This window comes from Panulirus ornatus, chromosome 20 (genome assembly GCF_036320965.1).
Source record: "Panulirus ornatus isolate Po-2019 chromosome 20, ASM3632096v1, whole genome shotgun sequence".
Classification (NCBI taxonomy): domain Eukaryota; kingdom Metazoa; phylum Arthropoda; class Malacostraca; order Decapoda; family Palinuridae; genus Panulirus; species Panulirus ornatus.
In genome coordinates, this window is record NC_092243.1 from 64,454,470 (window position 1) to 64,481,298 (window position 26,829).

A 26,829-nucleotide genomic window follows, 5' to 3' on the forward strand; every position below is an offset into this window, starting at 1 on the left:
CAGCGACAAAGTATAAAAAAAAAAAAAATATATATATATATATATATATATATATATATATATATATATATATATATATATGTATATATATATATATATATATATCCTACTTTAAGCCAGGTACCTAATTTATCGACCAACCCTTAGAGGAGGATGAACACCTAGGATGACTGTAAACCTCAGCACACAGCCCCATGCAGCTTCATATAAACTACCTACTGCAGTATCACAAATACGAGTATACAGCATACCGTACCCACTAATAAAACTGTTGGAATTAAGAAAAAAAAAAAAAAAAACGTCATTGTTACAGTCGGTGTTGGATTCTATTTAGAGAGATTTGAGAATGGTATCTGGTTCTGACATCAACCAGTGGCAACGGCTCTGGCAATACCTATAGTCGTCAATGGGGATTTGTAGTTTATCTGAACTCTATAAGCTGTAAGCGGTCGTGAAATAACACGATACATATAACTGTGTGCTGAAACGTCCGCTACAGTTGTAGGTTATGAGCAGTGAGCAATGCCAGTATTGTTAAAGGTGGTGTTGTATTAGCGTAAATTTTGTTAGTCGAGACTACACGTTTAATTGGACGGTTCTGATCAAGGCCATCTTGATAATGCGATATATAATGTACACGTGTATATGACTGGATGGGCCATTCTTCGTCTGTTTCCTGCCGCTACCTCGCTGACGCGGGAAATGGCGATCAAGTATAACAAAAGAATGATATATATATGTTTATCATACTTTATCGCTGTCTCTCGCGTTAGCGAGGTAGCGCAAGGAAACAGACGAAAGAATGGCCCAACCCACCCACATACACATGTATATACATAAACGCCCACACATGCACATATACATGCCTATACATTTCAACGTATATATACATATACACACAGACATATACATATATGCACATGTACATATTCATACTGCTGCCTTCATCCATTCTCGCCGCCACACATGAAATGGCACCCCCTTCCCCCCGCGTGCGCGCGAGATAGCACTAGGAAAAGACAACAAAAGCCACATTCGTTCACACTCAGTCTCTAGCTAGCATGTATAATGCACCGAAACCACAGCTCCCTTTCCACATCCAGGCCCCACAAAACTTTCCATGGTTTACCCCAGACGCTTCACATGGCCTGGTTAAATCCATTGACCCTGGTATACTACATCGTTCCAATTTACTCTATTCCTTGTACGCCTTTTACCCTCCTGTATGTTTAGGCCCCGATCGCTCAAAACAATATATATATATATATATATATATATATATATATATATATAACCTAAGCCAGGCATCCAATTCATCGACCAGCCCCTAAGGAAGGATGAACAGCTGGTTTGACAGTGGATCGACTGTCACGACAAGGATTCGAACTTGTGCAGGCTCAACCCCGGGCAGCCCACAAGTGCTTCATGGTCAGCAACGCTGATATCTACACCACGGTGGTCATCATATGATACACACCCGTAGTTCCTTAGATTACCTGATGACCTAATCAAACTATGATGTACGATTAAATTAGTATATGTGGTCTACAACTGTTGTATATCATTATGTGATCTACAGCTCTTGTTGCATGATTTCATCATTATGCATGATTAAATCATGGTATTTTGGATGATGTTGCACGATTCTATCACTGTATGATCTACAGTTGTCGCTGCATTATACTAATACATGATTTACCGGTACTGTTGCATAATTAGATAATTGCATTATCTACAAGAACAATTGCCTATACAACTATGTAATGTCATACTCAACTGTCATATGATGATATTTTCATATATTGATAATGCAGATTCATATTTCTTCTGCGAGATCCATAATAAAAATGATCCGTCTCATTCGGTTAAAAAAATTATATAATTTTCTGTTTCTATATAGATATGTGTTTTCATGAGTATATGTGTACGTTTTCGTCTCCTTGTGTGTGTGTGTGTGTGTGTGTGTGTGTGTAACTCCTAATGGGTTAAGATGACAATAGACCAGACCGTAACTCCTTGTGACCTCTGTCCTCCTCCTCACAATCTCCTCCCTCACCAGCGCCCATGAAGTTCTGCCAGGCTGACACCCACACCCTGGGCTATGGTCAACACATCGTCATATTCTCCAACGACAACAGCAAGAAGAAATGCAAAGCTACTTTCAAGGTAAGATTTAGGTTTGTGTGTAATGCCAAAGTATTCATAAGCTAGCTCTCTCTCTCTCTCGTCCTCTATGTACAAGTCTTGTCGTCTCATAACACTATAATCCTTTAGGCAGGGATTTCAGTACATACCACAACGTTTGGCTGGCAAGTCCTTTCCGGAATCATTCCCCTTTTTTTTTTTTCCTTAATGATCTGAAACAGATAATCAGACACCAAGCACTTCAATTCTTCCAACACATGTTTCTGTATTCATTAACCCTGATCTTACAGTTACAGTCTTTCTGCTCTGCTATGGGGGGGGGGGGGGGGTGTCCTCTGACCACTGTCTCGTATCAATCTTAGCTGGCAAGCCTACCTACCTATCGATAATCCATCCCCGCCTCGTAATGCCAACTTTGGTACTTTTGGGAGACCTGAGCGGTCATCCCTGAACGGCTTTTTACCGACTTTCCCCGATACGGATATTGATTCGTTACCCTACGTCCATTTTCTAACAAATCTTTCTAGCCAAAGTCGCCGTTTCATCGCTCCCTCTCCGATGCTTTTCGAATCAGGTACGGAGCGTATCGGGCCATGGAACTCCTCTAACTTCTCAGAAACCCATTCAACTTTCATTTTTTATCAGAATCACGGCAAAGCCGTTCTTCGTAAGGTCAAGCTCACCTTGATATAAGAAATTGAGCTCACTTGACCTTTGTTGCTGACCAAACTCTCTGGTCCTTAACAAAAACATCTCCAGTAACTTCTTTGGGTAGGGGTCTGTGGTTGCGGTGCATTATACATGAGAGCTAGAGAGTGGATGTGGAAGTGAAAAAGAAAAAATATGGCATTTCTTCGTCAGTTCCTGCCGTTACTTCGCCAACACGGCAACTATTATTCCTTTTCCTTCCTCTCTTCTGACTTGATCATTCACTTTACTCCCACTGAACCTACGTCATCTGTGTTCTCCAGGTGAAGGTACCTTCACCTCCAGGCGGTATACATCCTCGAGTCCTACAGGAGTATGCCTCTGAGCTACTGTAGATTCCGATCTTTGCTCATCTATTACGTAGCAGTTTAAGTAACTAGACTTCTCCCTACTCTTAGTTACGCCTTTGTGTAACCCATCCCTGGAAAAGTAGATTCTATTCTCTCAAACTATAGCTTCGTTGCTCTCACTTCTGCTGTCTCCAAAGTTTTTGTAGATCTCCTTAACTCTTACACGTAGAATCCCATTCCTTTTTGTCTTATCACCTGTATCGATATCGCAGTGTTTGGTCTGTTAGTGATCTCTCTTTTGTGACACCTTTGGTCCTCCTCTCTTCGGGATTTTGCTTAATCTTTCGTCGTAACTCCAGACTTCTCCAAAGCATTTGACAGTGTAGCATAGTTCTTTGCTTTCTAAAGTCCCTTCTTTGGTCTTGGACTGGATTATACAATTTAGGCCATTTAAGCCAAGCACTGTAGCTTCTAAGGCTATTCAGAGCTGCTGCTCTTTGGTCTTGCTGCTTCTGTGTGTTCGCCATTGCTTAGTAACCTCTCTGGCCGTTCCATTGCAGTAGTGATTGATGGAAGGACTTAACCTTCTTGTCCCTGCCATTGGCGGTGTTCCGCAGACTTCTGACCTAACACACACACACTTTCTCTTCTCAGTAAATTATCTTTTCTAACGTACTTTTGACCACATTCACTTGTATGCTGATGATTCCACTTTCAAACTTCAACTCTTTCTATCACTCCTCTCTAACTTCCGTTCTCTTTCTCATACTGAACATTTTTTTTCCTTTATCAGTTCCGACCTCTGCAGCATCTCAGAATTGGAAATTATGTAATCTGGTTAATATCAATACTGTTTAAACGCAATTTCTCCCCATTATATCATTAAAATTCATTCGTTTCCATGTCTTCAGTCTCACGACACCATAATTCAACCCTCGACTCTATCCTGGAAGCCCGCATACTCAATATCACAAAGGTCGTTATCCCAAAAGCTGGAAAATATGTAGAGGTCCAGTAATTATTTTCCTCGTGAGCCACTAGCCTTGCGTCTCGCTAATCTTCGGGGCCATCACCTCTTCAGCCATCCCTCTCTGTACGCAGTCTCTCTCTCTCTCTCTCTCTCTCTCTCTCTCTCTCTCTCTCTCTCTCTCTCTCTCAGTATTATTTTCGCCTCTGGTCCCGTGGGCTGTCTGCATTTGTACCCGGCCCCTCAAGGCTTGGATCCGAGGCACGCATCTGCCTGCTGCTTTTCGCATATATCAATAATGATAATAGATCGTGTGTGTGTGTGTGTGTGTGTGTGTGTGTGAGATTGTCATAACTCCCTGACGATGAATGCAAGAAACATGAAACCTTGTATGAATACTAGAGGGATCTCATGGGTTTGCGTTTGGGTATGATATTCTAATTTTGGTGTGTGGGTGTGTGTGTGTGTATTCCAATACTATCTACATGGGGTTATAAACAATGTTGCAGAGTTGGGGGTTGTGAACCCCCAGTCCCGAACGCTGGAACAAGCAGGGGTCGACTGATTCCTACATGGGTAGACCAGCTACTCTGGTTGGCAGGGTAGCAGAAATACTCTACCTAGTAATTTTTCATGTTAAATTCGCAATGTGATGATCAGTAGCGTCACTGTCTACCTCATAGGTGACACTACTGTAAATTTACTAGCTTCACTCTCTACTTCATAGATGACACGTTCACTAGCTTCACTCTCTACTTCATAGATGACACTACTGTAAGTTTATCCCGTTTAAATCAGGTAAACACTTCAACTCATTTGTGTGACTAGGATGGTGTGGATATACAAGCAGACCATCCTAGTCCAAACTCCAATTAATGTAGAGGGAATCTTAAGTCGACACCTACATTTGAATTAGATCTAACATAAGATTGAAGAGTTTGTATAGAATTTCTACCGAATTAGATTCGTATGTCTGCGTATACATATATCAACTGCGTATCCGACTTTGTGTAATGCATTTAACGCTTCGCTAAGTTTATTACATGTGCACGTAACTCGATCAAATGTTCGATATGCTTCGCTGCAACAAAATATTTTTCCATGTCTCGACCGGATCATCTGTTTCACTTTGAAATGTAGCTTGAAAATGGTTCCCGTGAATGTCTCTGTGTACATGGAGGGAAAAAAAAACTTTTCGTGATTGGTTTTGTTGATCTGATTATATTCTTTGGAGCAATTTGGTTAGAACGTCGCGAGCTAAAACTTTTATTAGGAAAAAATTGCAATGTAGGCCAATGATTCTACTTTTTCTTTGCTCCTGGTAGAATGTGCCTCTGAGAAATAAACCATTTGTCCTCTTTCCATCTTTTCTAATTTCTCTCTACAGTTATAGTCTGCGGGCTTGAGCTGCGCTGCATCATCTAAGTATCTAACTAGCGAGTTCTACAAGGCAATGTCACCGATTGGGTCGTCCCGTCACTAGAATTTCGAGAAATAATTCATTACTCCATATCAGTTTTTCGGCTGGGAGTTCATCATTTAACGCATTTATGATTGACACGATAAATTCCAAATGCAGCGCCTCCTCCCTGTCTCTTTTCTTAAAGATGGGCATGACGTTTGGCCTCGTCCATCGCCCTTAGACCTTCTCCCTTATATACTTAGTGACAAGCTAAACCCTATTTCAAGTGGTGTGTAAAGAGTATCCGCACACATCTTCAACATAAAGATACTTCATTGAGGGCCCATGAGCTCGAAATGGATTTAAGGTCCTTTAGTATTCTGTTTATGTTCCTCTGAAGATACCTCAGGACTCTCCAAGATCTCCTCCCCATTTCATCTCACTGGAGGAAATGCTTTTGAACCCCGTAGTTCAGTTCGTTGCATATCCTCAGTTCTTCCTCTGTAACTCATCCTTCAAAATAGCTTAGCCTTATGAGCTTGTCTTGTGCTGCCTTATCCCATATCTCAATTTCTGAGTTTTTTTCTGTTATTCTTTTCTTAGCTTGCTGTATTTGTTCCTTGCTCTCTTATACCTTATAACTGCTGTCTGGCTGAAGTGTTGCCTATATATTCGTCACAGCGCATTGCAAAGTTCTTTCGTTTTCTGACATCTTTCCCTGAAGTCTCTCTTTCTCGACCATCCTTCTGTATTTGAGGCGTAAACTCACCCATGTTCTTACACCTTCAATGTGAATTGAGTTTGTCTGTGTGTGTGTACCGCAAATGAGATGGCCTTGATAAGGGCATTTAGCTGCCATTGCCGTCTCAGCAAAAATAAGAAAATGAAATTTTCAATCATCGCAGGCATTACTACTCACAATCTCATGTTGTATATAAGTAGTGTATAACCTACAACTGAGATTTTTCTTTCGATTGCAGTCTTTTTTTCTCTTTTAAAGTACTGTCTCAAACTGGCCACACACTACCCTTCTGTTGCAGAGCCCGGCTGGAACGCAGATGATCTTATCATGCCCGCAGTTCAACCTCAGCCCAAAAGGCTGTAAGACTGAGCAGATAACAGTCATCGGCTCCGTCAGAGGGAACATGAAAAAGTAAGATAGACGACTTCACAATGGAATATATTTTCATCATATATTTTCATGAACTGTCCATGTCATTCTTCGTATATAGGAACCCCTTCAGTGCACAAGTCATTCTCATGAACTGCTCACATCATTCTTCGTTTTCGAGAATACCATCAATGCACAAGTAATATTCTCTAATTACAGACGAATATACAGAATATCATACAAGCTGTATGAGTTCTTAGTCATCTGGTAAGCTACTCTCCGTTCAGTTGGTAAGGTAATACCAAACCTAAAAACTATCTCAATTTGAATCTCTAGTCGTATTTTTTGTCCAGATATCAGACGCTATCAGAAATCTATTGTTTCATGTGTGTGTATGTGTGTGTGTGTGTGTTTGTTTGTGTGCCATATATCTATGACCAAGAAAGCTAGAAACAATGTTACAGTAGGAAAGAATAAACCATCTACCAATCTCTGTTTAGACGTACTGAGCTACCCTCTCTCCTTTGTTTTTCACCACAGGATGAAGTACTGTGGGAGGAACGGACCCAGTAAAGTGCGCATCGACGAAAACGAACTACAGATGAAGTACAAAAGTAAACGACAGAAGAGAGACGAGCGCTCCAACGGGTTCCTGTGTGTGGTCACTGCCACTGGAAGTATGTATCTCTGTCTCATTATATATATATATATATATATATATATATATATATATATATATATATATATATATATATATATATATATATATTCTAAGTAAAGTTTTCGTACTTTTCCACAGTTCTTCGAGTTAGCGAAGTAACATCATGACCAAAGAAAAGGCCTTATTCGCTCACATCCATTCTCTAGCTGTCATGTGTAGCGCACTGAAACTGCAGCCTCTTATCCACAACCAGGCTCCACAGGCCTTTTCATGGTTTCCCCCGGTAGTTTCACATGCACTGGTTTTGTCCAGTGACAGCACGTCGCCCTCTGTATATCACGTCACTCCAACTCACCCCATACTGCGCACACCTTTCACCCTCCTGCACGCTTAGGTCCCGACTGGTCAAGGTTTTTTTTTTTTTTTTTTATCACATCCTTCCCTCTCAAATTCGGTTTTCCCCTTCTTTTCTCCTCCACTTCCGACATATATATATATACATCCTCTTGTCAACCTCTCCTTGCTTATTTTTTCCATATGTTTACACGACTTCAGAACGCCCCCTATAGCTGTCTCTACTATACTCATTTTGTTACCTTACCTCTGTTTCTTACCCTTTTATTACTTGATTAAACCACCTGAATCCACATTTTGTCCTGAAGCTCTTCATTTCCAACACATCCACCCTCCTCCTCACATCCTCATATACACCCTACGCCTTGCACCCATACAACAACTAAGGGACCAATATAACTTTCAAAATGTCCAGATACTAGTGGAAAATACCGCTTATGACTCCGGTCTTGTGGCGTTGGGGACATTCACTAGACGTAAACATCGTCCAAGGTCTGTGGGTTTCTTGTGTTGCCATTCACCACAACTTCCAAAAATAGCATCTTGTTGTTGACGCTCTGGTGATGAGCGAATAATATGACCGAGTTCGCTTCCATTGTTGTCTTAAGGTGGTTGAGGAGCGTTTCATCTCTGACGACTGCGTAGATGTTATCGACGTATCTGTAGATGGGTGTAGTGAGTCTTCCCGAAGAACACTGATCTCAAGGTGGCACATGTAGAATGCGAAGAAGGTTCCCCTTAGTGGTAAGATCATGGCCACTCCTACCTGGTGGTACAGGGTGCCGTCTATGTGTCGGAACGAGGCGTGTGTGGTGCAGGCTTTCAGAAGGTGCTGTGGCCTGCTGGGCGGGTGTATAAGTTTCCGCAGACGACTTTGATAGTGGTGGCTACGGGGACGTTGGTTGGATTGGATTATTGAACTTAGGTTTATAAGGCAAACACTGGAGCTTCTCAGGCTATTCAGCGCTCGTAATACAGATCAAAATAGTCTATCAAAAAAAATATACATACATATACACATACAAACACAGATACATACATATACGCATACAAACACAGATACATACATAGACAAACACATACATACACAGATACATATACACATGCACGCCTACACAATATACAATAGAAATCGTTTAAATCTATAATGAAAATTTATTTTGCTTTAAAGATTCCATTAATCTGTCAATATGACAGCCGTCGCAGAGCAAAGGTGGAGCTGCAGTGAGCTGTAGGGTGTGTAAGGGGGACAAAAAGGTCCTGTTCGCAGTGAGGAAAGAGTGGAAAGATACGTCAATGTTTTGAAGGGCAAATATGGGAATGTTCAATGGTATAGCAGTTCCGTCGGTGCTGGATGGATGAGGGGAGTAGGCCCGAGGCAAGATGTAAAGGAGAGGGTGAATGTGGTGTAAATGAAACGTTTGGGGACGATATGTGACGAAGAGGGTTGCTCGAGTAAGGAATGGTAGAGAGAGAGAGAGAGAGAGAGAGGCGTGATAGTGAGAAGTATATATAAGAGAGTTGGAAAGGATGTGGTGAAACGGTCTGGATATATCGAGATAATGAGTAATGAGAAGTTGAAAAAGGATATACGTGTCAGAAGTGGAGGGAACAAGGAGAACAGGAGACCAGATTCGAGATGGAAGGTAGAGTGAAAAGAATTTTGAATGATCGGGGCCAGAACATGCAGAAGGGTCAGAGGCTGCTCGTCATAACGTGAACTGTAAGGATTTTCGCGGGGTCGACGTGCTGTCACCGGACTGAACCAGGACATGTGAAGCGGCCGTGGGGAAACCATGGAAAGACCTGTTGGATCTCTTTGTTGACTCAGAGTCGTGGCTTCTGTGCATTACATATGACAACAAGAGAAGGGTTGCGAGCTAATGCTGCCTCTATTGTTCTGTCCCGAGCGTTACCTTGCCAACGGGGGAAACGGCGAATAAGTATGAAAGAAAAGAAATGAAAACACCTAACATCTGTAATCAAAAGCGGTATCTTATGCAGATTAGACAAAAACTATTTTGGGGTTTCCCACAAAACGAAAAGTTTACTCAGTTTCTCTCCTTCCTTTTCAGACTCTCCCACCGCCATGCTGGTCATGTTGCAAGACAGATACAAAACCCTGCAGATCTTTCTATATAAATTGCGTCTACTAGATGATGAAATCTTCTCAGCTCAGTTATCTGTAGTCTCACTCATAGAAATTCGGGAAGATAACGCCAGGCTAGGGCGAAGGCGAGGCGCAAAGACACTGAACATGCTGGCCAAATTTATCAAAAAGGCATCCGAAGCGGCGACCAACAGAGACATCACACTGATAGATCAGCTCCTGGGGCAGATATCGGCTCTCACGGACATCGTGAGTATGCTTGTGGTAGAGGTCATGGCCGATGTTGCCTCTGGTGACAACGTAGGGGCACTGAAGGAGGCAGCAGAAGAAGTAATGCACAAAATAGAATCGTCGACCTCAGTCTTGTCCTCGGTGAGGGAAATCGCCGAAGAGGAACTTCGGAATTACGTAAAGAAATCAAGAAGCTTGGAGGTGCTGTTCCTCCTCCACTGACAGTGCCTCCAGTGACCACAGCAGAAGGTAATGACAGGGAGATGTTATACAACAGAAGACCAGATGTGGAAGGAGCCATCCCACTTTATGTCATTGTCTAAGAGGGTGGCTTCGTCTGTCCCTTGTGTGTGGGGATGTGTGGTTAAGATGGAGAAAAAATGAAAATAAGTTTGTATCAAGCATATGGTTGGAGGGATGTAGGTGATGTACTAAAGATGTGTTAAGATAATGGCATAAGCTAGGTTGAAGGTTGGCCGTAAACTGTCTGAGAAGATAATACTCATGATAATAATAGTATTAATAGTAGTAATAATAATAGTATTATTGATAATGATAAAAATAATGATATTATTGATCATAACGGTAATAATAGTAGTACCTGACCACTACAGCGGCAATGACTACAACCAGTACGACAACTGCAAAAGCAACGACACCCACGACAACTACAGCGAAGACGACCAGCACTACAAGAGCTGAGTCAACCCTGTCTCCTGTGAGCACAACGAGTACAACTAGCGTGATAACGACAAAAACTGCACCAGTTACAACAACCACGACTCCTGCACCAACGACAACTACGACGACTCCCGCGCCAACGACAACCACTACGACTCCCTCACCAACGACAACGACTCCCGCGCCAACGACAACTACGACGACGACCAAGACTACCACTAAGTCGACAACGTCCACGACCACCTCGATGAAGACAACAACGGCTGTCTGCAATATTACGAGGCCCTTATGTAGTACGTGAGCTATGTCTTCTGATGATAGATAAGAGATAGATAGATGAATGAATAGATATATGAACAGATAAATTGAAAAATATATATATATATATATATATATATATATATATATATATATATATATATATATATATATATATTGTACTTCGTCACTGTCTCCCGTCTTAGCGAGGTAGCACAAGGAAACAGACAAAAGAACGGCCCAACCCACCCATAAATATATATAGACTCAGATAAATAGATATTGATTTATTATTATTATTATATATATATATATATATATATATATATATATATATATATATATATATATATATAAGGCTTGAAGTTTTTATTATGTCTCTTACCAAATGAAAACTTTTGAAATAACCATGCTTTAGAAATATTTCAATTTTAGTCACACTTCACATTCAAGAGACAATGTTTAAACTAATAGAGTTTAACATGATTGACATCATCTCTGCTAAAGGTCAGCCAAAACAGTTTATCAGCAGATCAAACTAATGCAAATTCCAACGCAAAATAGTGAGTGTTTGATCCGTGTCTGACATACACACATACATTCCCTAAAGAGTTGTATCTTTCTCTGACATGAATGAACCACTATTTCTTCTTCAAGACCTCAAAAGAAAAAAATACAGGACCCTAACCTAACCTAACCAACCTCCTCCTGTGCTCTATTCTCGATGTACTCCCCAAGCTGAGTGGAGAGGAGCCCCTTCCATGCCCTAGTCCCTGTTTAGTCCCCAGGTTGATTGAGGTGGTCCTTCCATACCCTAGCCTTTATCTAGTCCCAAGGTTCAGTGAGGAAGGCCCTCTATACCCCAGCCTCTACTATTCCCCAGGCTGAGTGAGGAAGCTTTTCCATACCCAAGCCTCTAACAGCGACGGGTACAAGGCAACTCCTCACCCACCTTAATCACAGCCAACCCAAGCCACGCCAGAAGGTCCTCTGGACGTGACTCAACCGCTCCACTATCTCCTGCAGGCGGGTGTGGGGCGGCGCCCATATCACTGATAGATTCCAAGATCGTAAACGGTGTGGACGCCTCTCTTGGGGAGTACCCGTACCAGGTGTCCGTAGGAGGCTTCTGTGGCGGCTCCCTCATCAGTAAGACGTGGGTCCTGACAGCTGCACACTGCTTCACTGGCAAGTAAGATCGTAACCACAGGAGGAAGAGGAGAGGAGATCGGAGAGGAGAGAATATAATAATGATAAAGATAATAATGATTACAATAAGATCATAATTAACATTATCATTATTTTCATTATGATACCAATAAAGACGAAGAGAAAAAAATATGTAGATAGAAGAGACGATGAACACGATAGACAAAGAAAACGAATATCGATTTCTTTCACTGACATTTTCCCTCGACTTCTCATTGTCAGGGAAAGCCCAGCAAGTCTGACCCTGAGGCTAGGGTCGCTCCGTTTAGACAGACAGGAAGCTGGCAGTCTGACCCTCAGCGCCCGCAGGATCATCAGACATGAAGATTATAACGACTTCACCTTTGTAAGTTGAGGACGAGCTGTTGCATCAGGTGGACTGATGAAATGGTTCATATTCATATTTCCATCTGACTTTCAAAAGCCACTTTATTTAGAAGAAACTTGCTTGTGATACGAAAGATATCATAATGATAATGATTAAATTTGTGATGATTGTGGTAATAATCGTAATGATATTGGTGATAATAATGATAGAATGATAATGAATATAATAATGAAAATCAAATTGATAATGATATAATAATGATAATGATAGGACGGACTTAATTTCATAGAAAATCATAAAAACAGCTGATCAAAAGCAGTATAATCATATATGCCTAAGCCTGTTTTTGAAATTCATCTCTACTCCCGTTGCTTTATCCCACTTGAAACACACAGTCTTCTTTCGAACCATTCCTTATGGCTCTTCTAAGACGACATCCACCGTTATCATCCCTCCCTGTCTTAGTAATATCTGGTCATCCACTGCAAGAGTATGGGGAACTACACATTGCAGACGTTGATATCCGGAATGTTTATCGCATGGTGGTGACATCAAGATGTGATCTCCAATATTCTCTTCCCTGGTTTTCCACCGTCAGTGTGTTTTATCATATTCACCACAAACCTCTGTCCAGCCGGTCTGTCCCTGTGATCGTTGACGTCTCAAGTTCTTCCTCTCATCCTATCAACAGCCGTGTTCCTCAAGGTTCTTTTGCCACGTCTCCTAAGCTGTTCCTTCTTTTTTTTTTTTTCGATTGTATCCTTTCTTCAACAAGTTAACCAAGTGCACTCATAGGCTGACGATCCATTTCTATCAACTGTGTTGCAACCTTTCTTCCTCTACCTTTACATTTGTTCTATTTTCTCTTCCTTTTTCTACGTCTCACCTCTATACAACCACCTTCAAAGACTCTCATTTGGACAAGACTTCCCCAGTGGAACAGACTTAGCTTATTAGTCATCCTCAGTGCCTCCAAAATCCAATTTGTTTTCCCCATTTTTCATTCTATAACAGCTCGCAAGTTTCCAATCTCCTTTGATGGATCTATATGTCCATCACTCAAGCCGATAAAGATCCTTGGTATCACAGTAACATCTGGAACCTCTATACTGCACAGAATGCTGAATAACTAGAAGGAGAATTGTTCGGATGCCAAATATTCCTTCCTTCAAAGCGGGTGTACAGATTAAACGAAGGTTTATCTATCCTTAAAAGGTAAACCGATTTCTTATCTAGGGAGGTTTCAGCTTTACAAGCTTCCTTTATAGATTCGGGACCATAACAGTGTTAAGGAACTCTGTGGTATGGTGGTTAGAGTTGCTGGCCGTGACTCATTCACTGGCCGCCCTCATAGATTCGAATCCTAGTTGCGGACAGTCAACCCCCAATTCATCCATCTTCACGAGGATGGTCGATAGATTGGACACCTGGCTTCCACTAAGGTATGTATGCACATGTAAACAATATGGCCTCGACTAGGGCTTTCTGTTGCTCGTACCATCTCGGATGGAAGAAAAAAAAGTAAAACTCTTGCAGTTAGACCTTAAAAACGAGCTACTTGACCCATTCTTCAAGTACAGTGTTGGTTTCTGATCCTGAAAGCATGTTTCTCGAGTGCCCTCGCCACCATTAGCTAATTCAAGTAACACTGGACAAACCACTACATAGCACGGTGAATGCTTAGCTGCTAGCAATCCAAGCGAGAGTGGTTGTGATGCTGGTTTCTTTTCGTATACAGCTAAACTTCGGAAAGCCCTAACCTTCCAATGTCTTTTCCAACATCTTTCCCTTCTTAGGAAAGAATGGCAAGGTTTTGTTTTTCCGATTTCTCAAAAGTCCTTAGACTATTGTTCCTATTAACTCTCTCTCTCTAGCCCAACATTTTCTGTTACATTTGAGCGACATCTGCACCGTGACTGGTACCTTAGCCATGAAAGGAAAATACCATCTGCTGTCAGCGAATTCTGTGCTGGTCTCACCGCCCACACCAGATGTTACCAGTCACACAGACTGAGGAACATAATCAAGGCACGCAACAGCTTGTCCTTACTGCCACTCCACGCGCAGTGGACACATCATCAGAACCCAGCTTTCCCCGTGGCGTTACACGCCCAGCAATACTTTCATTTGATATTTCCCTTAACCTTCCGTCAGGTTTCTATTCAGAAAATCAACAGGAGTAACTTTATATGTAGAGGACATTAGCTGGCCAACAAGAACATTCCGAGACTCTTGAAGAGCCACTGAAAAAAAAAAAGGTCATTGTGGCGGATACCAAAATTTGCTCGTAAATGGGAGATTTTGTGATTCTAGATCAGGATATTACGGGATGTGAAGAATACATTGAAATAAAAAAAAAAACTCCCTTTAACTTCGATCTCAAAACACGAGCTAAAAAAATGAGATACTGTATATGATGACGCTTTTTGTGATAATGGTTCATATTATTCAGTCTATCCTCAACGCGGTGCTGGACTTCGCCCGAATGTGGTTTACGCCGGGAGCGAAGAGTCACCTTGGGCGAAACTGCGTCATCGTCACTGCATTAAAAGGAGAACCATTATAACGAACATCATCTCCCTTCAATAGAATCCTTCCTTTCCCTGTTTTTGACGGTAGCGCAGCCTTGATGGTGCAGGAGCCACGCAAAAGTGGCTAATATTCACAATGGTAGTCAAATAATTAGATATCGATATGCTCTTATGAACCACACAGGATACTGGTGCCCTTAGAAATAGCAGCCTATAGTTCTTCGTCACAAGAGAGACACCTCCCATACAACAGTGGCGCCAGGAACCACATACACAGTGAGAGTTTCTGTGGTCTTTCAACTACCACCCACAAGGTTCAACAAAGATTGTTGAAGATTCTGCGGCTGGTGGATGCAATAGCTTTACTGTAACATCCTTAATAACCGTGGTAGGTGGTACACTCTATAGCCCACCCAACGCAGCCAAGTATAACAGGGGATAAAGCAAATCACAGGGATTATTTCATTAGCATTAGCAGTAATCTACATTAGGAACAGAGGCTACTTGTGGTTCCCAGATAAAGCGCGCAACCCACCTAGACCGAATGATTCTTTCTGAAAATGAACCGGATTCAGGAGGCTAGTCATTTCTAGAAACCCTGAAACGCTTCTTGGATACCAGAGATCATTCACGAATCAAAGGAGAATATCAGTAAAGATTCAATTAATAAGGATACCGGATGCGATTGAATATAAGGAGTCTGTAGTTACTGTGATGATGTTACTTATTCTATTTATTTTATTCAGTTACAGACTTCTGCTAAATAGAATTATAAAGTGAGCTCAGTAATGGCTCACTGGGAAAAATAAAGACACTTCTAATCGACATATGAAGGAGAGATTTTCTACAATTATTCAGTTGACGTGATTTTTTCCTTTTCATTTTCACAAAGATGTTCCCGCTGTATGTAGAGAAAGGTAATGAAAGTGCAATCTAATATATGGTTTCCTAAGGGTAACTTGCAGAGTTCACGGGCTTTCTATTGAAACTGAATTTAATAAAAAAAAAACTCGCATTCAACGAACAAAATTTGTGCTCATGTTTACGGTGTTCTATGATGAATTCGGCAAAAAAAGTATTAATAGCAGTCAAGGAATATCAGTAAATTCATCATAATGTATATATATTTCAAAATCCATTATGATAATGTAGCTTTGTTAGTTCATTATAGCAATTGATAAACTTTCTATCTGGAATTCAATCATCCACGAGTCAATTCTATCCACTGATCAGAGATGAGACCTTGCACAACTCCATCCATTACTAAGCGTAACCCAGTCATCCTTCCACTCCATCAGCTGTAATTGCAAGATTTCCCATCCCAACGAGTAGTTACGATCCGTCACTCTTCACCCATCAGCAAGAAGAGGTCTTACTTCTCATTCCAAAAGCAGTCAAGACCTCTCCCTCACTCCTTACCTCATCAGTAGTATGGCACTTCATCCACCTCCCTCCATTCCATCTGTAGGAACAGTTACTATACCCCATTCCATTAGTAATGCCCCTCATTCCTCATCCAGTCCACAGTAAGACTTATCATTCTTCACCATCAGCAATAAGACCTTTCATTCCCCATCCAATCAGCAATAAGGCTCATCCTTCTTCGCCCCATTAGAAGTAACACCACATCACTTTGTCCAATCACAGTCCAATCACCAGTATTTCAGTCTTCTTCATCCCACCACAGACGAGACGCTTCACTCTCATTCCATTCGGTGCATAACTCTATAGCTTCTCCCCCTTCACCTTGCGTCACATTATCAGTTCCTATACCCCTTTCTGTTTGTGCTCTTGGACTCCTCCCGCCAACTTCACGAAAGTTTCAGCAACTCTACCTTATCAGACCTTATCAACAGGAGAACGACATCGCACTGATCGAGCTTTCGCAAGAGGTGACATTCACAGATAAGATCAGGCCCATCTGTCTGGCAAAGAACGAGGACATCCCCTTTGGAGGAAGAGTCGTGGCTACGGGCTGGGGCACCTTACAGTTGGGTAAGTCAGACTCTCAGGGAGAGAGATGTACTTGTCAGTTGTGACCGGAGTAATGTAGAGCAGCGCTGATCCTAACCTATTCCATTCTGAGGCACAATTGTATCAGATTTAGGGTACAGTAATTGAGACCTTCTCTCCTGGTACACCACCAGTTGGAGAACTCTCTCGTACATGCGTACCATCACTTGGAGATCATTTACTACACAAAGGACATACACACACGTGTAAAACTCACTCCCCGTACAGTACAAAGAGTGTCATGACATACAGGGTGGTGCTAGATTAAGAAAAGCGAGTTTCAGGGAAAGGCTAGAGCTAAAATTTGCCAACTTTCGATGAGAGAAGAGTGTGGGGTGACTTAATCGCAACCTACAAGCTTTTAAAGAAGTATGACGAGGCAAATAATGAGAAATTCTTCGAGAGATGTGGGTATAGCGCAACTAGATGACAAAATTCTGCAAGAAAAAGTTAAGATGCAAAAAGTTTTTTAATGGAAAAAAAATGGCGGATGAAATGGAGTGACGGAGGACATGGTTAATGCAGACAACATACATGAATTTAAGAAGTTGTGTGATAGCAGAGAATGTTTGGTAGATGGATAACACGAATGTAAATCTTACTCCCCATACGGTACAAATAAGTGTGTGTGTGTGTGTGTACACATAGTAATGATACGATGCTCTTACGAGCTTCAGAGATGGGACAACACGAAGAGTAAAATTCTCTCCCCGTGACACACAAATAGCGCACACACACAAACACTTGATCACAACTCATGTTATTTGCAAGTGGCTGGACTTTCTCCATCTTATCAATATATCTTTTTTTCAAGCAAGGTGACCAAAACAATACATTATTCAAGGTGTAGGAACAGAATCCCTTATTCAAGTGGCCTCTTCACCCACACAGTCTAACACACTCCATCATCTACAGGAACCAGCAACCATCCGAAGAAGTTACAAGAGGTGGAACTTAACATGATTTCGGAAGACCTGTGCAAATTACTGGCCTCGGCTGACCCATCCAAGTTTATTTGCGCTTTGACCCCTTTGAAAGACACATGTCAGGTGGGTTCCTTTACTCTAAGAAGCCTCTGGCTTCGAAAAACCAGTACGAAAATCATGCTAAGATTCCAACGAAAAGTCGAGCACAAACTAATTCGTCCAATCGATCTGATATTGAAATGTGAGTAATATGGTCAACTTGTTTTTGAGGAGGCAGTGAGCAGAAGAGATCAATCATATACCAATTAGCCTTCAAATGGTCGATAATGTTAGTTATTCATTTTTGAAATCCCATTCTTTGGCGTCCCGTGATAATTCTACCTCAGGAGAACCATAAGTTGTTTGATAGTACACTTCACAGTTAATATCCTTCCTTTGCTGTAATAGTTCATTGTGCTGCACCTAAATGTAAATATACCTTTCATGGTCTACTCATACGCCATATTGTTCTACATCAATATCTTTCGATGGTTCATTTCTAAGCCATATTGTTGCATTTCCACGGTAATAGCCATCTTTAGCTAGGTTGTAGGGCATATTGTTTTGCAGCTGAATGTCAGTATCCTTTTATAGTTAAGCTGTTCTGCATATTGTTGCAGCTTCAGTACTGGCAGGCACAGCCTTCCTTGACCAAGTCACTACCTATCATATTGCTGATCATTACCAAGAGCCTCACTCAAAAAGACATATTGTTGCAGTTTAGTAGCAACAGTTTTCCTTAGCCATATTGTGTTGATTTTATCATTAGACCCTCCTTTAGATACATTTAGATATTAGTAATACAAGTGTGACAATATGGCGTATAACTAGAGTAAAAAAGATTATCTATATATCTAAGTAGGCTAAAAAAAAAAAGGTCATCTATATGTACATCAATCTGCAATTGCAACAAAAAAGGCCATTATCTCATGTGCTTATGAATCCACTGAGCTAGAATTATCACAGAAGGCCATAGAATTATTTCATGAATTTATAACTGACATTATATTTCACTCAACACCATTATGTTGAAATTTCAATATTGGCTATATTAAGCATGCTCTGGACCGTTTCAGTACAGGCACAGAACAACTTTTAGTTAGCTGTATCACCATTAGTTAGTTAGCTGTATCATTAATTAGCTGTATCATTTTCTCATTACCAGCTACTAATTTTTCACCCACGTTATGGTACGTTGTTTTGAAGTAGTGAGAAGATCCATCCTAAGTCACTAGTTTCTGATTCCAGTGTTACTTACCTACTTTGGTACAGGCCGTGTTGTTTCAGTGTACTACAACCAGATCATGCAAGTTATAGACCGTATAACTTCAGTATAGAATTACCAGTTTTCATACTATACTGGCCATATATATTTTTCCCAGCGCAATATCACTAGTTTATGTAAAGGCTATATATTTTTTTCTGTACAATATTACCACTTTACGTAAATTCTAGGCTATATAACTATTATTTATTGACCTAACTGTTACAAGGGCATATTGCTTCGGTTCCGTATGAACATCTGTCTTAAGTCTCTGGATAAAGTGTACAATTGCAACACTAACAATCATCCTTTGGTTAAGGTGATAATCATATACTATAGCTCAGTGGTAAGCGCTTTATCAGATATTCAATTTTTTGTTCTCTTTTGACCAGTCATTCAGGCAGGACCAACACAGTAACAAAGGATAATGTTACTTGATAAATGGCGCTTCAAATAACATCTAAATAATGAAAGTGGTAAAAATTTTTGGTTCGGCTGTAGGTACCTACTTTGTGACTGTCCTGTTACATGATAACAATTATTCAACAGGAGGATGACAACGGTTAGAAAGACGACGACTGTTAACAGGGATGCATCCATCCAGCAACTCGATCCGATACACAGATATAGAACCATCACACAGACTTTACTGTTGACTGGGAAATGACAGGTTACTGATGGTGTTGCCTTACGTCTCTTGTTAACCTCATGTCTTTGAATCCGCGAATATTCATGGTTAGCTTTACGTGTCATCTATTAGCTTCATGTGTTACCTGGAGAGGATGGTTTACATGTTACCTGCTGACCAAGTTTGTGACATCTTGGAGTACAATTACGAGAGTGACATACCTTGGTACACCATATGCTTTTCGTACATTTATCTTGACTTTATAAAAAATCTAATTTTTCCTGGCAATCTTATGTGTCATAAACATTGATTTTTCCTGGCAATCCAATGTGTCTGACATTCTGTAGGAAAAAGAAAATGTGACAGAGGGCGTAGCTCGAATGAATGATATCACTTCTTATATCTTTATCTGGCCTCAAGATGGTCAGTGGGATAATATATATCCCCTACATGGATGGCCGCTTGTGGCCCCATATTACTATCAAGGTGAGGGAGCGATGAGCGATGTAATGGCCTCTTCTTCCCTCCTCCAGGGAGACAGCGGGGGTCCTCTGGTAGCGAACCTGTGCCCTGGCCGCTGGGTGCAGGTGGGCATAGTGAGCCATGGAGATGAATGTGCCAAGGAGAATGCCCCTGGCGTATACACCCGTGTGTCCACGTACATCAACTGGATCACCCAAAAAACAGGTCCCAGTTCCTGCTGAGGCGAGGAAGCCAACATACACCTTTTCTCGCCGCCACGCCTCGCCTCAAGTAGCTATGGATCACCCACACAACCGGTTCCAGCGTCTGACAAGGCGAGCCGCCTTATTCCCATGTCTCGCCACCCCTCCTCCTCCTCCTCCTCAGAACCTGGGCCTCAACACCGCACCATCACGCAAGACCTGACCTCACCTGGACACATGATCCTCTCTCTCTCTCTCTCTCTCTCCGAGTCTTGCGTTTTCTTCCGAGATGATGTTAGATATCTTATGTAGATATGTTAGATATCTATCTTCTCATATCCTCATTTTACATAGTCACATTTTTCAATTTTTCAGTCTTGTATTACTGTGTGTTTCTTCCGTGAAAAAAATCATTCCTCATGAAAATATAAATTTTCTGAGTAAATGTAGTTTTGTCTGATTAGTGTTTTATTCTGCATTAACCCCAGGCAGTATGTTATAATAAAACTAAGACAACGTAAACTGGTTCTACCTTCATTATCAATGTGAAGTGTACGTTGTTGATATCAGCAAGAGAAACCCAAAGGAGTTTTACATTCATGTTAGAGGTACTAGAGTCATAACCCAGTCAATAGATCTATCTATTACAGAAAACAGTGACTTGGATCAGGACAACGAAGCCCTGCCAAAGATATTAAGAGACCTTTTGCATTTGTATTTACGATCGAAGACACAACCCATGTGATGAATCTAGTCTCATTGACAAGAGAGGAGAACGTTCTTCACCAAAGTGATATAAAAGCCTAAGACACTAAGACATGTTTTCAGTAATAAACGGATTGAAGATGAATAAAACGGCAGGTCCTGATACGTTTATCCGAGAGAAATGAAAGAGGTGATAAATGAGATAGTTAAGACCCTGACTGCCTGCCCTTTTCAACGAGTCACTCGCTACAGGAAAAGTTCCAGATCATTGGAAGTTTGCCAATGTAACGCCGATATTCAGAAAAGTTCATAATCACTGCCCGGAAAGTATAGTCCTATTAGCTTAGCGTTTGTAGTTGAAAAAACTTATAGGGAACCATCATTCGAGATAGAACTGTAAACCATTTAGAGAACCACCACTTAATGAACGATACTTGGTATGGTTTTCGACGAAATCGCTCATGTCTGACAAATCTGCTTGATTTCTGTGAACACAATCAACACGTATGACGAAAGAAAAGCAGTTAAAACTATCCATATTTTCAAAAAGCTTTCGAGAGGGTCCCACATCAAAGATTATTGAAAATTAAGTCACAAGGCAATGATGTACTCTACTGGATAACTGACCTTAAACAGAGAGTTGTATCTATCAGTGGTCAAGCCTTAGAATGGTTAGACGTAAGAAGTGGAGTGCCACAAGGATCAGTCTTGGGACCGATTCTCTCTACCATATATATAAATGATGCTGATAATAGCTGCATTGCAAGATATCAAAATTCGCTGATAATAAAAACCTGAGAAATAAATCTACAAACATGAACATCTACAGCTTCATACTGATATAGGGAAACCGATGAACTAGGCTTATAAGTGGCAAATGAATTTTCATATCAGAAAGAGCAAGGTTTGACATATCGGTAGCAGAATCGAAAAGGCAAGCTACAGTCAGAATTCTTTGAAGTGCGAAAGACAAATGAGGTAAAAGTCTATCTCTGGTGGCATAAAACAAAATATACAGTGCACAGAGGCAGGTGAAAAAAGCGAACAAAATTCTTGGATTCAACAGCAGGGCCTTTGAATACCAGTCCAGGGAAATCATCCATACTCTTTACAGTTCACTGGTTCGTCCCCATCTTGAAAATTGTGTCAACCCACCTAAAATAAGACATGGACAGAACAGGGAGAGTACAGCGTCGGGCTGCCAATATAGTTTCGGGACTAGGAACCAAATCCTACGAGAACAGATTAAAGGACTTGAATATATTTAGCTTAGAAAAGAGTAGGTTAAGAGGATCTCTAATTAAGGCATTCATGATTATCAAGAGCTTTTGTAGTCTTGGTCTATCAAGTTACCCAAGACTTAATTCGTCCGATTTTACTCGTAGTGATGGACTCAAACTCGTGGGCAAACGTTTTACTTCGAAAGAAGCGAAGTACTTTCTGACAGGATTGTTAACGTACGGAACAATTTACCAGTTGGAGTGGTCAAAGAAGGACTATACGTTTGATAACAGACTTAATAAAAACTTCACTTCAAGTCCGCGTCTTACATTATTTGCCCCCTCAAGTTACACTGACAATTTGCAGGTTATTCTCTTATCTGTATAGCTTCTAACTTTTACTACACTAATCTGAGTTTCCGATATCCTCCACTATCAAACATAGCCTCGAAAGGATCCAATGGTTTGTTGCTGTTCGAGTTCCACTGTATTCCTTTATTGTATACCTTTATCATAATTGCCGGTTTCTTGCATCAAAACTGCTGAAACACTCACTCAATCTTCTCATAGCTAGGAGCATAAGCATCAATAAATACCCATTTTTCGTTATCTATTTTCATCTTCATTCACATCATTCTGGAGCTCACGTCTTTACTGACACACTACCACAACTCCTACTTCAGCAGTATTGCTACTGCTTCCCAAGCTTTGGTCCTCACACTAACTCTTGACTTTACTCCTAAGACACTTTCAGACCATTTTTCTTCCTTTAACACTGAGCTTTGTTTCATTGAGAGCAACATCATTCAGGTTTCTTTCCTCATGTACAACTTATCTTTACTTTTTTTTCTCATCTTGGTTACAACTACACACATTCGGACACCCCAACCTGAAATTTCGAGATGGGTGACTGCTCCTCGCTTGGCTTCTTTTATTCCATCCTTTAGAATTTCAGATACAAGAAGACGGGCTTCCATCCCCGTTCCCGCTCTATTTAGTCGCCCTCCATGACACGCAGAGAATACGGAGGTATAAGTATGTGTGTGCACTAACATCAAGTTAAGCCTCATCATATCCTCCACTCTATCCTAGAAAACCAACTTAGACAATGTTTGCATCCCAAGAGCCGAAGTCTCTTGTTCTAATGTCCTGCCTACTAAGCTTGAAATTATAGTAATTTTGCACCGCTACTGCGCACTGCTAACATACTTTAGGCTATCAGAAATCATTTGCATCTTCCATCCCAACAGAAGTCTTACTACAACTTTTTTCTTTTTGATCTTACTGCCGATGCAGAAACTTTCCTTGAACTGACCGATACCGAATTTCACTTGCCATCTTCATCTCATTCTATCCGTCTGTGTCTATGCTAGCCTATTGCTGTAATGTGTGAGAGGAGAAGTTTGAGAGCTAACGTGAGTTGAAGTTAAGCTTATTAAGTTCAAGAGTGGAGAGAGAATGGTTGGCTGGAGTGACAGTCTGAATGGAGAAGACCTGGAGGAAGTGGAATGTTTTATATACTTGGGAGTGGACATGTCAGCCAGCACACGTGGTTACATTTGGAGCAGAGTAAAGGAGAGAAACTGTCTATTGGCATATGCTAGAATTGCTTTCAAGAACATGGAGAGGGAAGTATTCAGCAAGCTGTTCACATCCTACATAAGGCCAAAACTAGAATACGACTACATGTTTGGTCTCCATACCTATAGATGCAAAAAGAGCTAATGAAGTAAGTCCGGACGAAGGCAACAAATAGAGGGTAACAATTTTAAGAATCAAGTTATAGGGGATGGGCAGAGGTCTTAAACATACCCACCATGGAATACAAAAGAGTGAGAGTTGACCTGACTACGAGTTTTAAGCTAAGTTGATAAAGTTCATAGTGAAGAGTTCTTCGAAAGAGGGAAGGATAGAGAAACCAGAAGATATAACATGACATTTAGGGAGAAACATGTTAAAAGAAAAGTAAAGGTGTACTTCTATAGCATATGAGTGGGGGATAAATGAAATAAACTGAACAAGGATGGGAAAAAAGAAAAATGTTTATATCAATCATATTAGCATTTTCTCTGGAGTGTTGTAAGCTTAGGAAAAAAAATATTTAAAGATTATTTGCATTCTAAATGAAAGTTGCCTCCTTGTACTTTTAATCTCTCACACCTGGCATGTGTGTGACCTTGTATATGGACTCTCCACAAGAATCCATAGACAATAAATACCCAAAGACTCTGGAGTTCTTACTGGTGTGAAAATGAATATAAAAAGACGAAGGATGGAGGTGAAAGTCAGATGAGCGCTTGTTTAGGGTTAAGAAATATTAAGATAAAAGGAAAAGAAACATCTTAAAAAGGTAAGGTAGGAATGAAGTAGTTTCCTGGCATTCATGAATGGTGTTGGCTGCCTATGCCATCGCTTGTTGCTAGTGTTGGTCTGCCTGTGCCATCAGTTGTTGACGTTGGCCTGTTTGTGTCATCAGCTGTGTTGTTCTATGATCTGGACAGTTAAAAAAGAGGGACGAACCACGTAAACGTGATGAGGAAGGCTAGGAGAACTTTCAATAAAATCATTCTGGTACGAGTCTCTTGTCTTACGATATCTCCTCCTTCAGGTCACAATCTGTCTGACGAAAGGGGGAGTTCCAGGACTATGTGATGGCAACACCTTGACTGTAAATGCCGCTAGTGTGACAACATGGGGTCAAGAAGCCGGACACACATTGGGGAGTACATACGACAGAGGGAGGAGAAGCTGAGACCCGAAATATCGAAGGATTGATAATAGAAGAACCAGGAGATAGAGTGTCTCCTTGTGGTTATATATACATCATGGATTCGAGGATGAGCCCCATATCCTCTCAAAATCCTCATCCCCATATATATATATATATATATATATATATGTATACAATATCATCTACACACTAATTCTAACCATCCATCAACACCTGAGATTTATATAGTATTACTCGACTTGAAATCCATGTACTCCTCCTCCGTTCCCCTGAGCCCTTCCAGTAGCTCCCTCGATGATGGTATACGAACCGTGGAAAACAGAAATAAGGGACAAACATGATTTTATTTACCTTCTCCCCAATCCCAAGGTTACTATTGTCCGACATGAACTCTTTTTTCCTATCCACTACCCCTGCATGGGGTCTGGTGGTGTCTAGATACAGGAGAGAGAGAGAGAGAGAGAGAGAGAGAGAGAGAGAGAGAGAGAGAGAGAGAGAGAGAGAGAGAGAGAGAGAGAGAGAGAATCCATATTTTCCAAGTAACGGACGAAGTTCATCAAACACGACCTCTAATTCCTACCCTCGTATTTCATGTTGGTTTATCATTCACCGAAGAAATCATTGCCTTTAATGACTTCGTTGTGTCTTGAATCACACTTCTGTCGAAATTAGTCTATCGTACACTACAGCAAAGCAACATAAATGTCTTTTTCTTCTCTGACATTATGTTTGACCGTTCTGATCGAGTGTATATATATATGGTAGCTGAGAGAGATTAATGCAAGGATCTTGGAAAGAACAGGAACGCTGTCTCATTTCTCTTTTATGGGGAGGGAGAAAGGGGAAGAGTTGGGGGTGTTGGGGGAGGTGAGTAAGTTGTTGTTTGCTGATGACGCTGCGCTAATGGCAGATTTGAGTGAGAAACGTCAGAAGCCGGTGTCCGACTCCAAGAAAGTCTGTGAATGATGTTGGGAGTAAATGTGAATATAAGCTTTGAAGACAGGCAGGTTATTCGGAGTTTTTGATATCGTCTGTTGTCACAATCAGCCTTGCAGGCACCCATCGGCCTGTTTCATTTTGAATTCTTTTGTGTTCATTGTATGTGGGGTGTTTTAGACTCATGGGAGTGGATATGGCATCGAATGGAACCATGAATTAGATAGCCATTGGGCATCAGAAGGGGCTATATATATATATATATATATATATATATATATATATATATATATATAAATTTTTCTCGTGATATTGGCTTGAAATTTACTCATAAATCTACCAATGTTCAGTGTGTCAGCTTCCCATTCTTCTGCTAACATCAAAGAAACAAACTTTGCACGATGCATACAGTGACCCCTGTATGTGTGTGTGTGTGTCAGTGCAATTTGTACGTTATTTTCACATACGAATGTCAGTTTTGTATATTGCTCTACATAATACGTAAAGGCGTCACGAATGTGCCTCTCCAGTATAGACGAGGAATATGTTCGCCTTTTCTGTAGTATGATATGTAGTACCAGTCTCTAATGAGGCTTGTAATGTTAATCTATTCTAAAGGACAAGAAGTTACTCACGGTCAGCCCAACCTTCCCCTTCAATGTTGATTATGCTGATTTATTTCAGTGTGTTGATCGTCTCGAATGACATGACCTTCT

The 26,829-nt window shown here is 40.9% G+C and overlaps 1 protein-coding gene across 1 annotated transcript; it reads left to right on the forward strand.

The window, feature by feature from the left end:
* Positions 1-11,400: 11,400 nt before the first annotated feature.
* Positions 11,401-20,581, forward strand: LOC139755757 (chymotrypsin-2-like). The gene is made up of 6 exons (XM_071674383.1): positions 11,401-11,425; positions 11,945-12,110; positions 12,350-12,473; positions 16,843-16,981; positions 17,915-18,048; positions 20,390-20,581. Exons 1-6 carry the CDS (start codon positions 11,401-11,403, stop codon positions 20,558-20,560), a joined length of 759 nt encoding a protein of 252 aa, XP_071530484.1. The 3' UTR covers positions 20,561-20,581.
* Positions 20,582-26,829: the final 6,248 nt, after the last annotated feature.

Bases quoted from the DNA above. Each gene is read 5' to 3' on its own strand.
- LOC139755757 (XM_071674383.1), top strand. From the start codon at position 11,401: ATGATTGACATCATCTCTGCTAAAG. The intron at 11,426-11,944 runs GTCAGCCAAAAC...TATCTCCTGCAG, and splicing joins TGACATCATCTCTGCTAAAG to GCGGGTGTGGGGCGGCGCCC. The intron at 12,111-12,349 runs GTAAGATCGTAA...TCTCATTGTCAG, and splicing joins GCACACTGCTTCACTGGCAA to GGAAAGCCCAGCAAGTCTGA.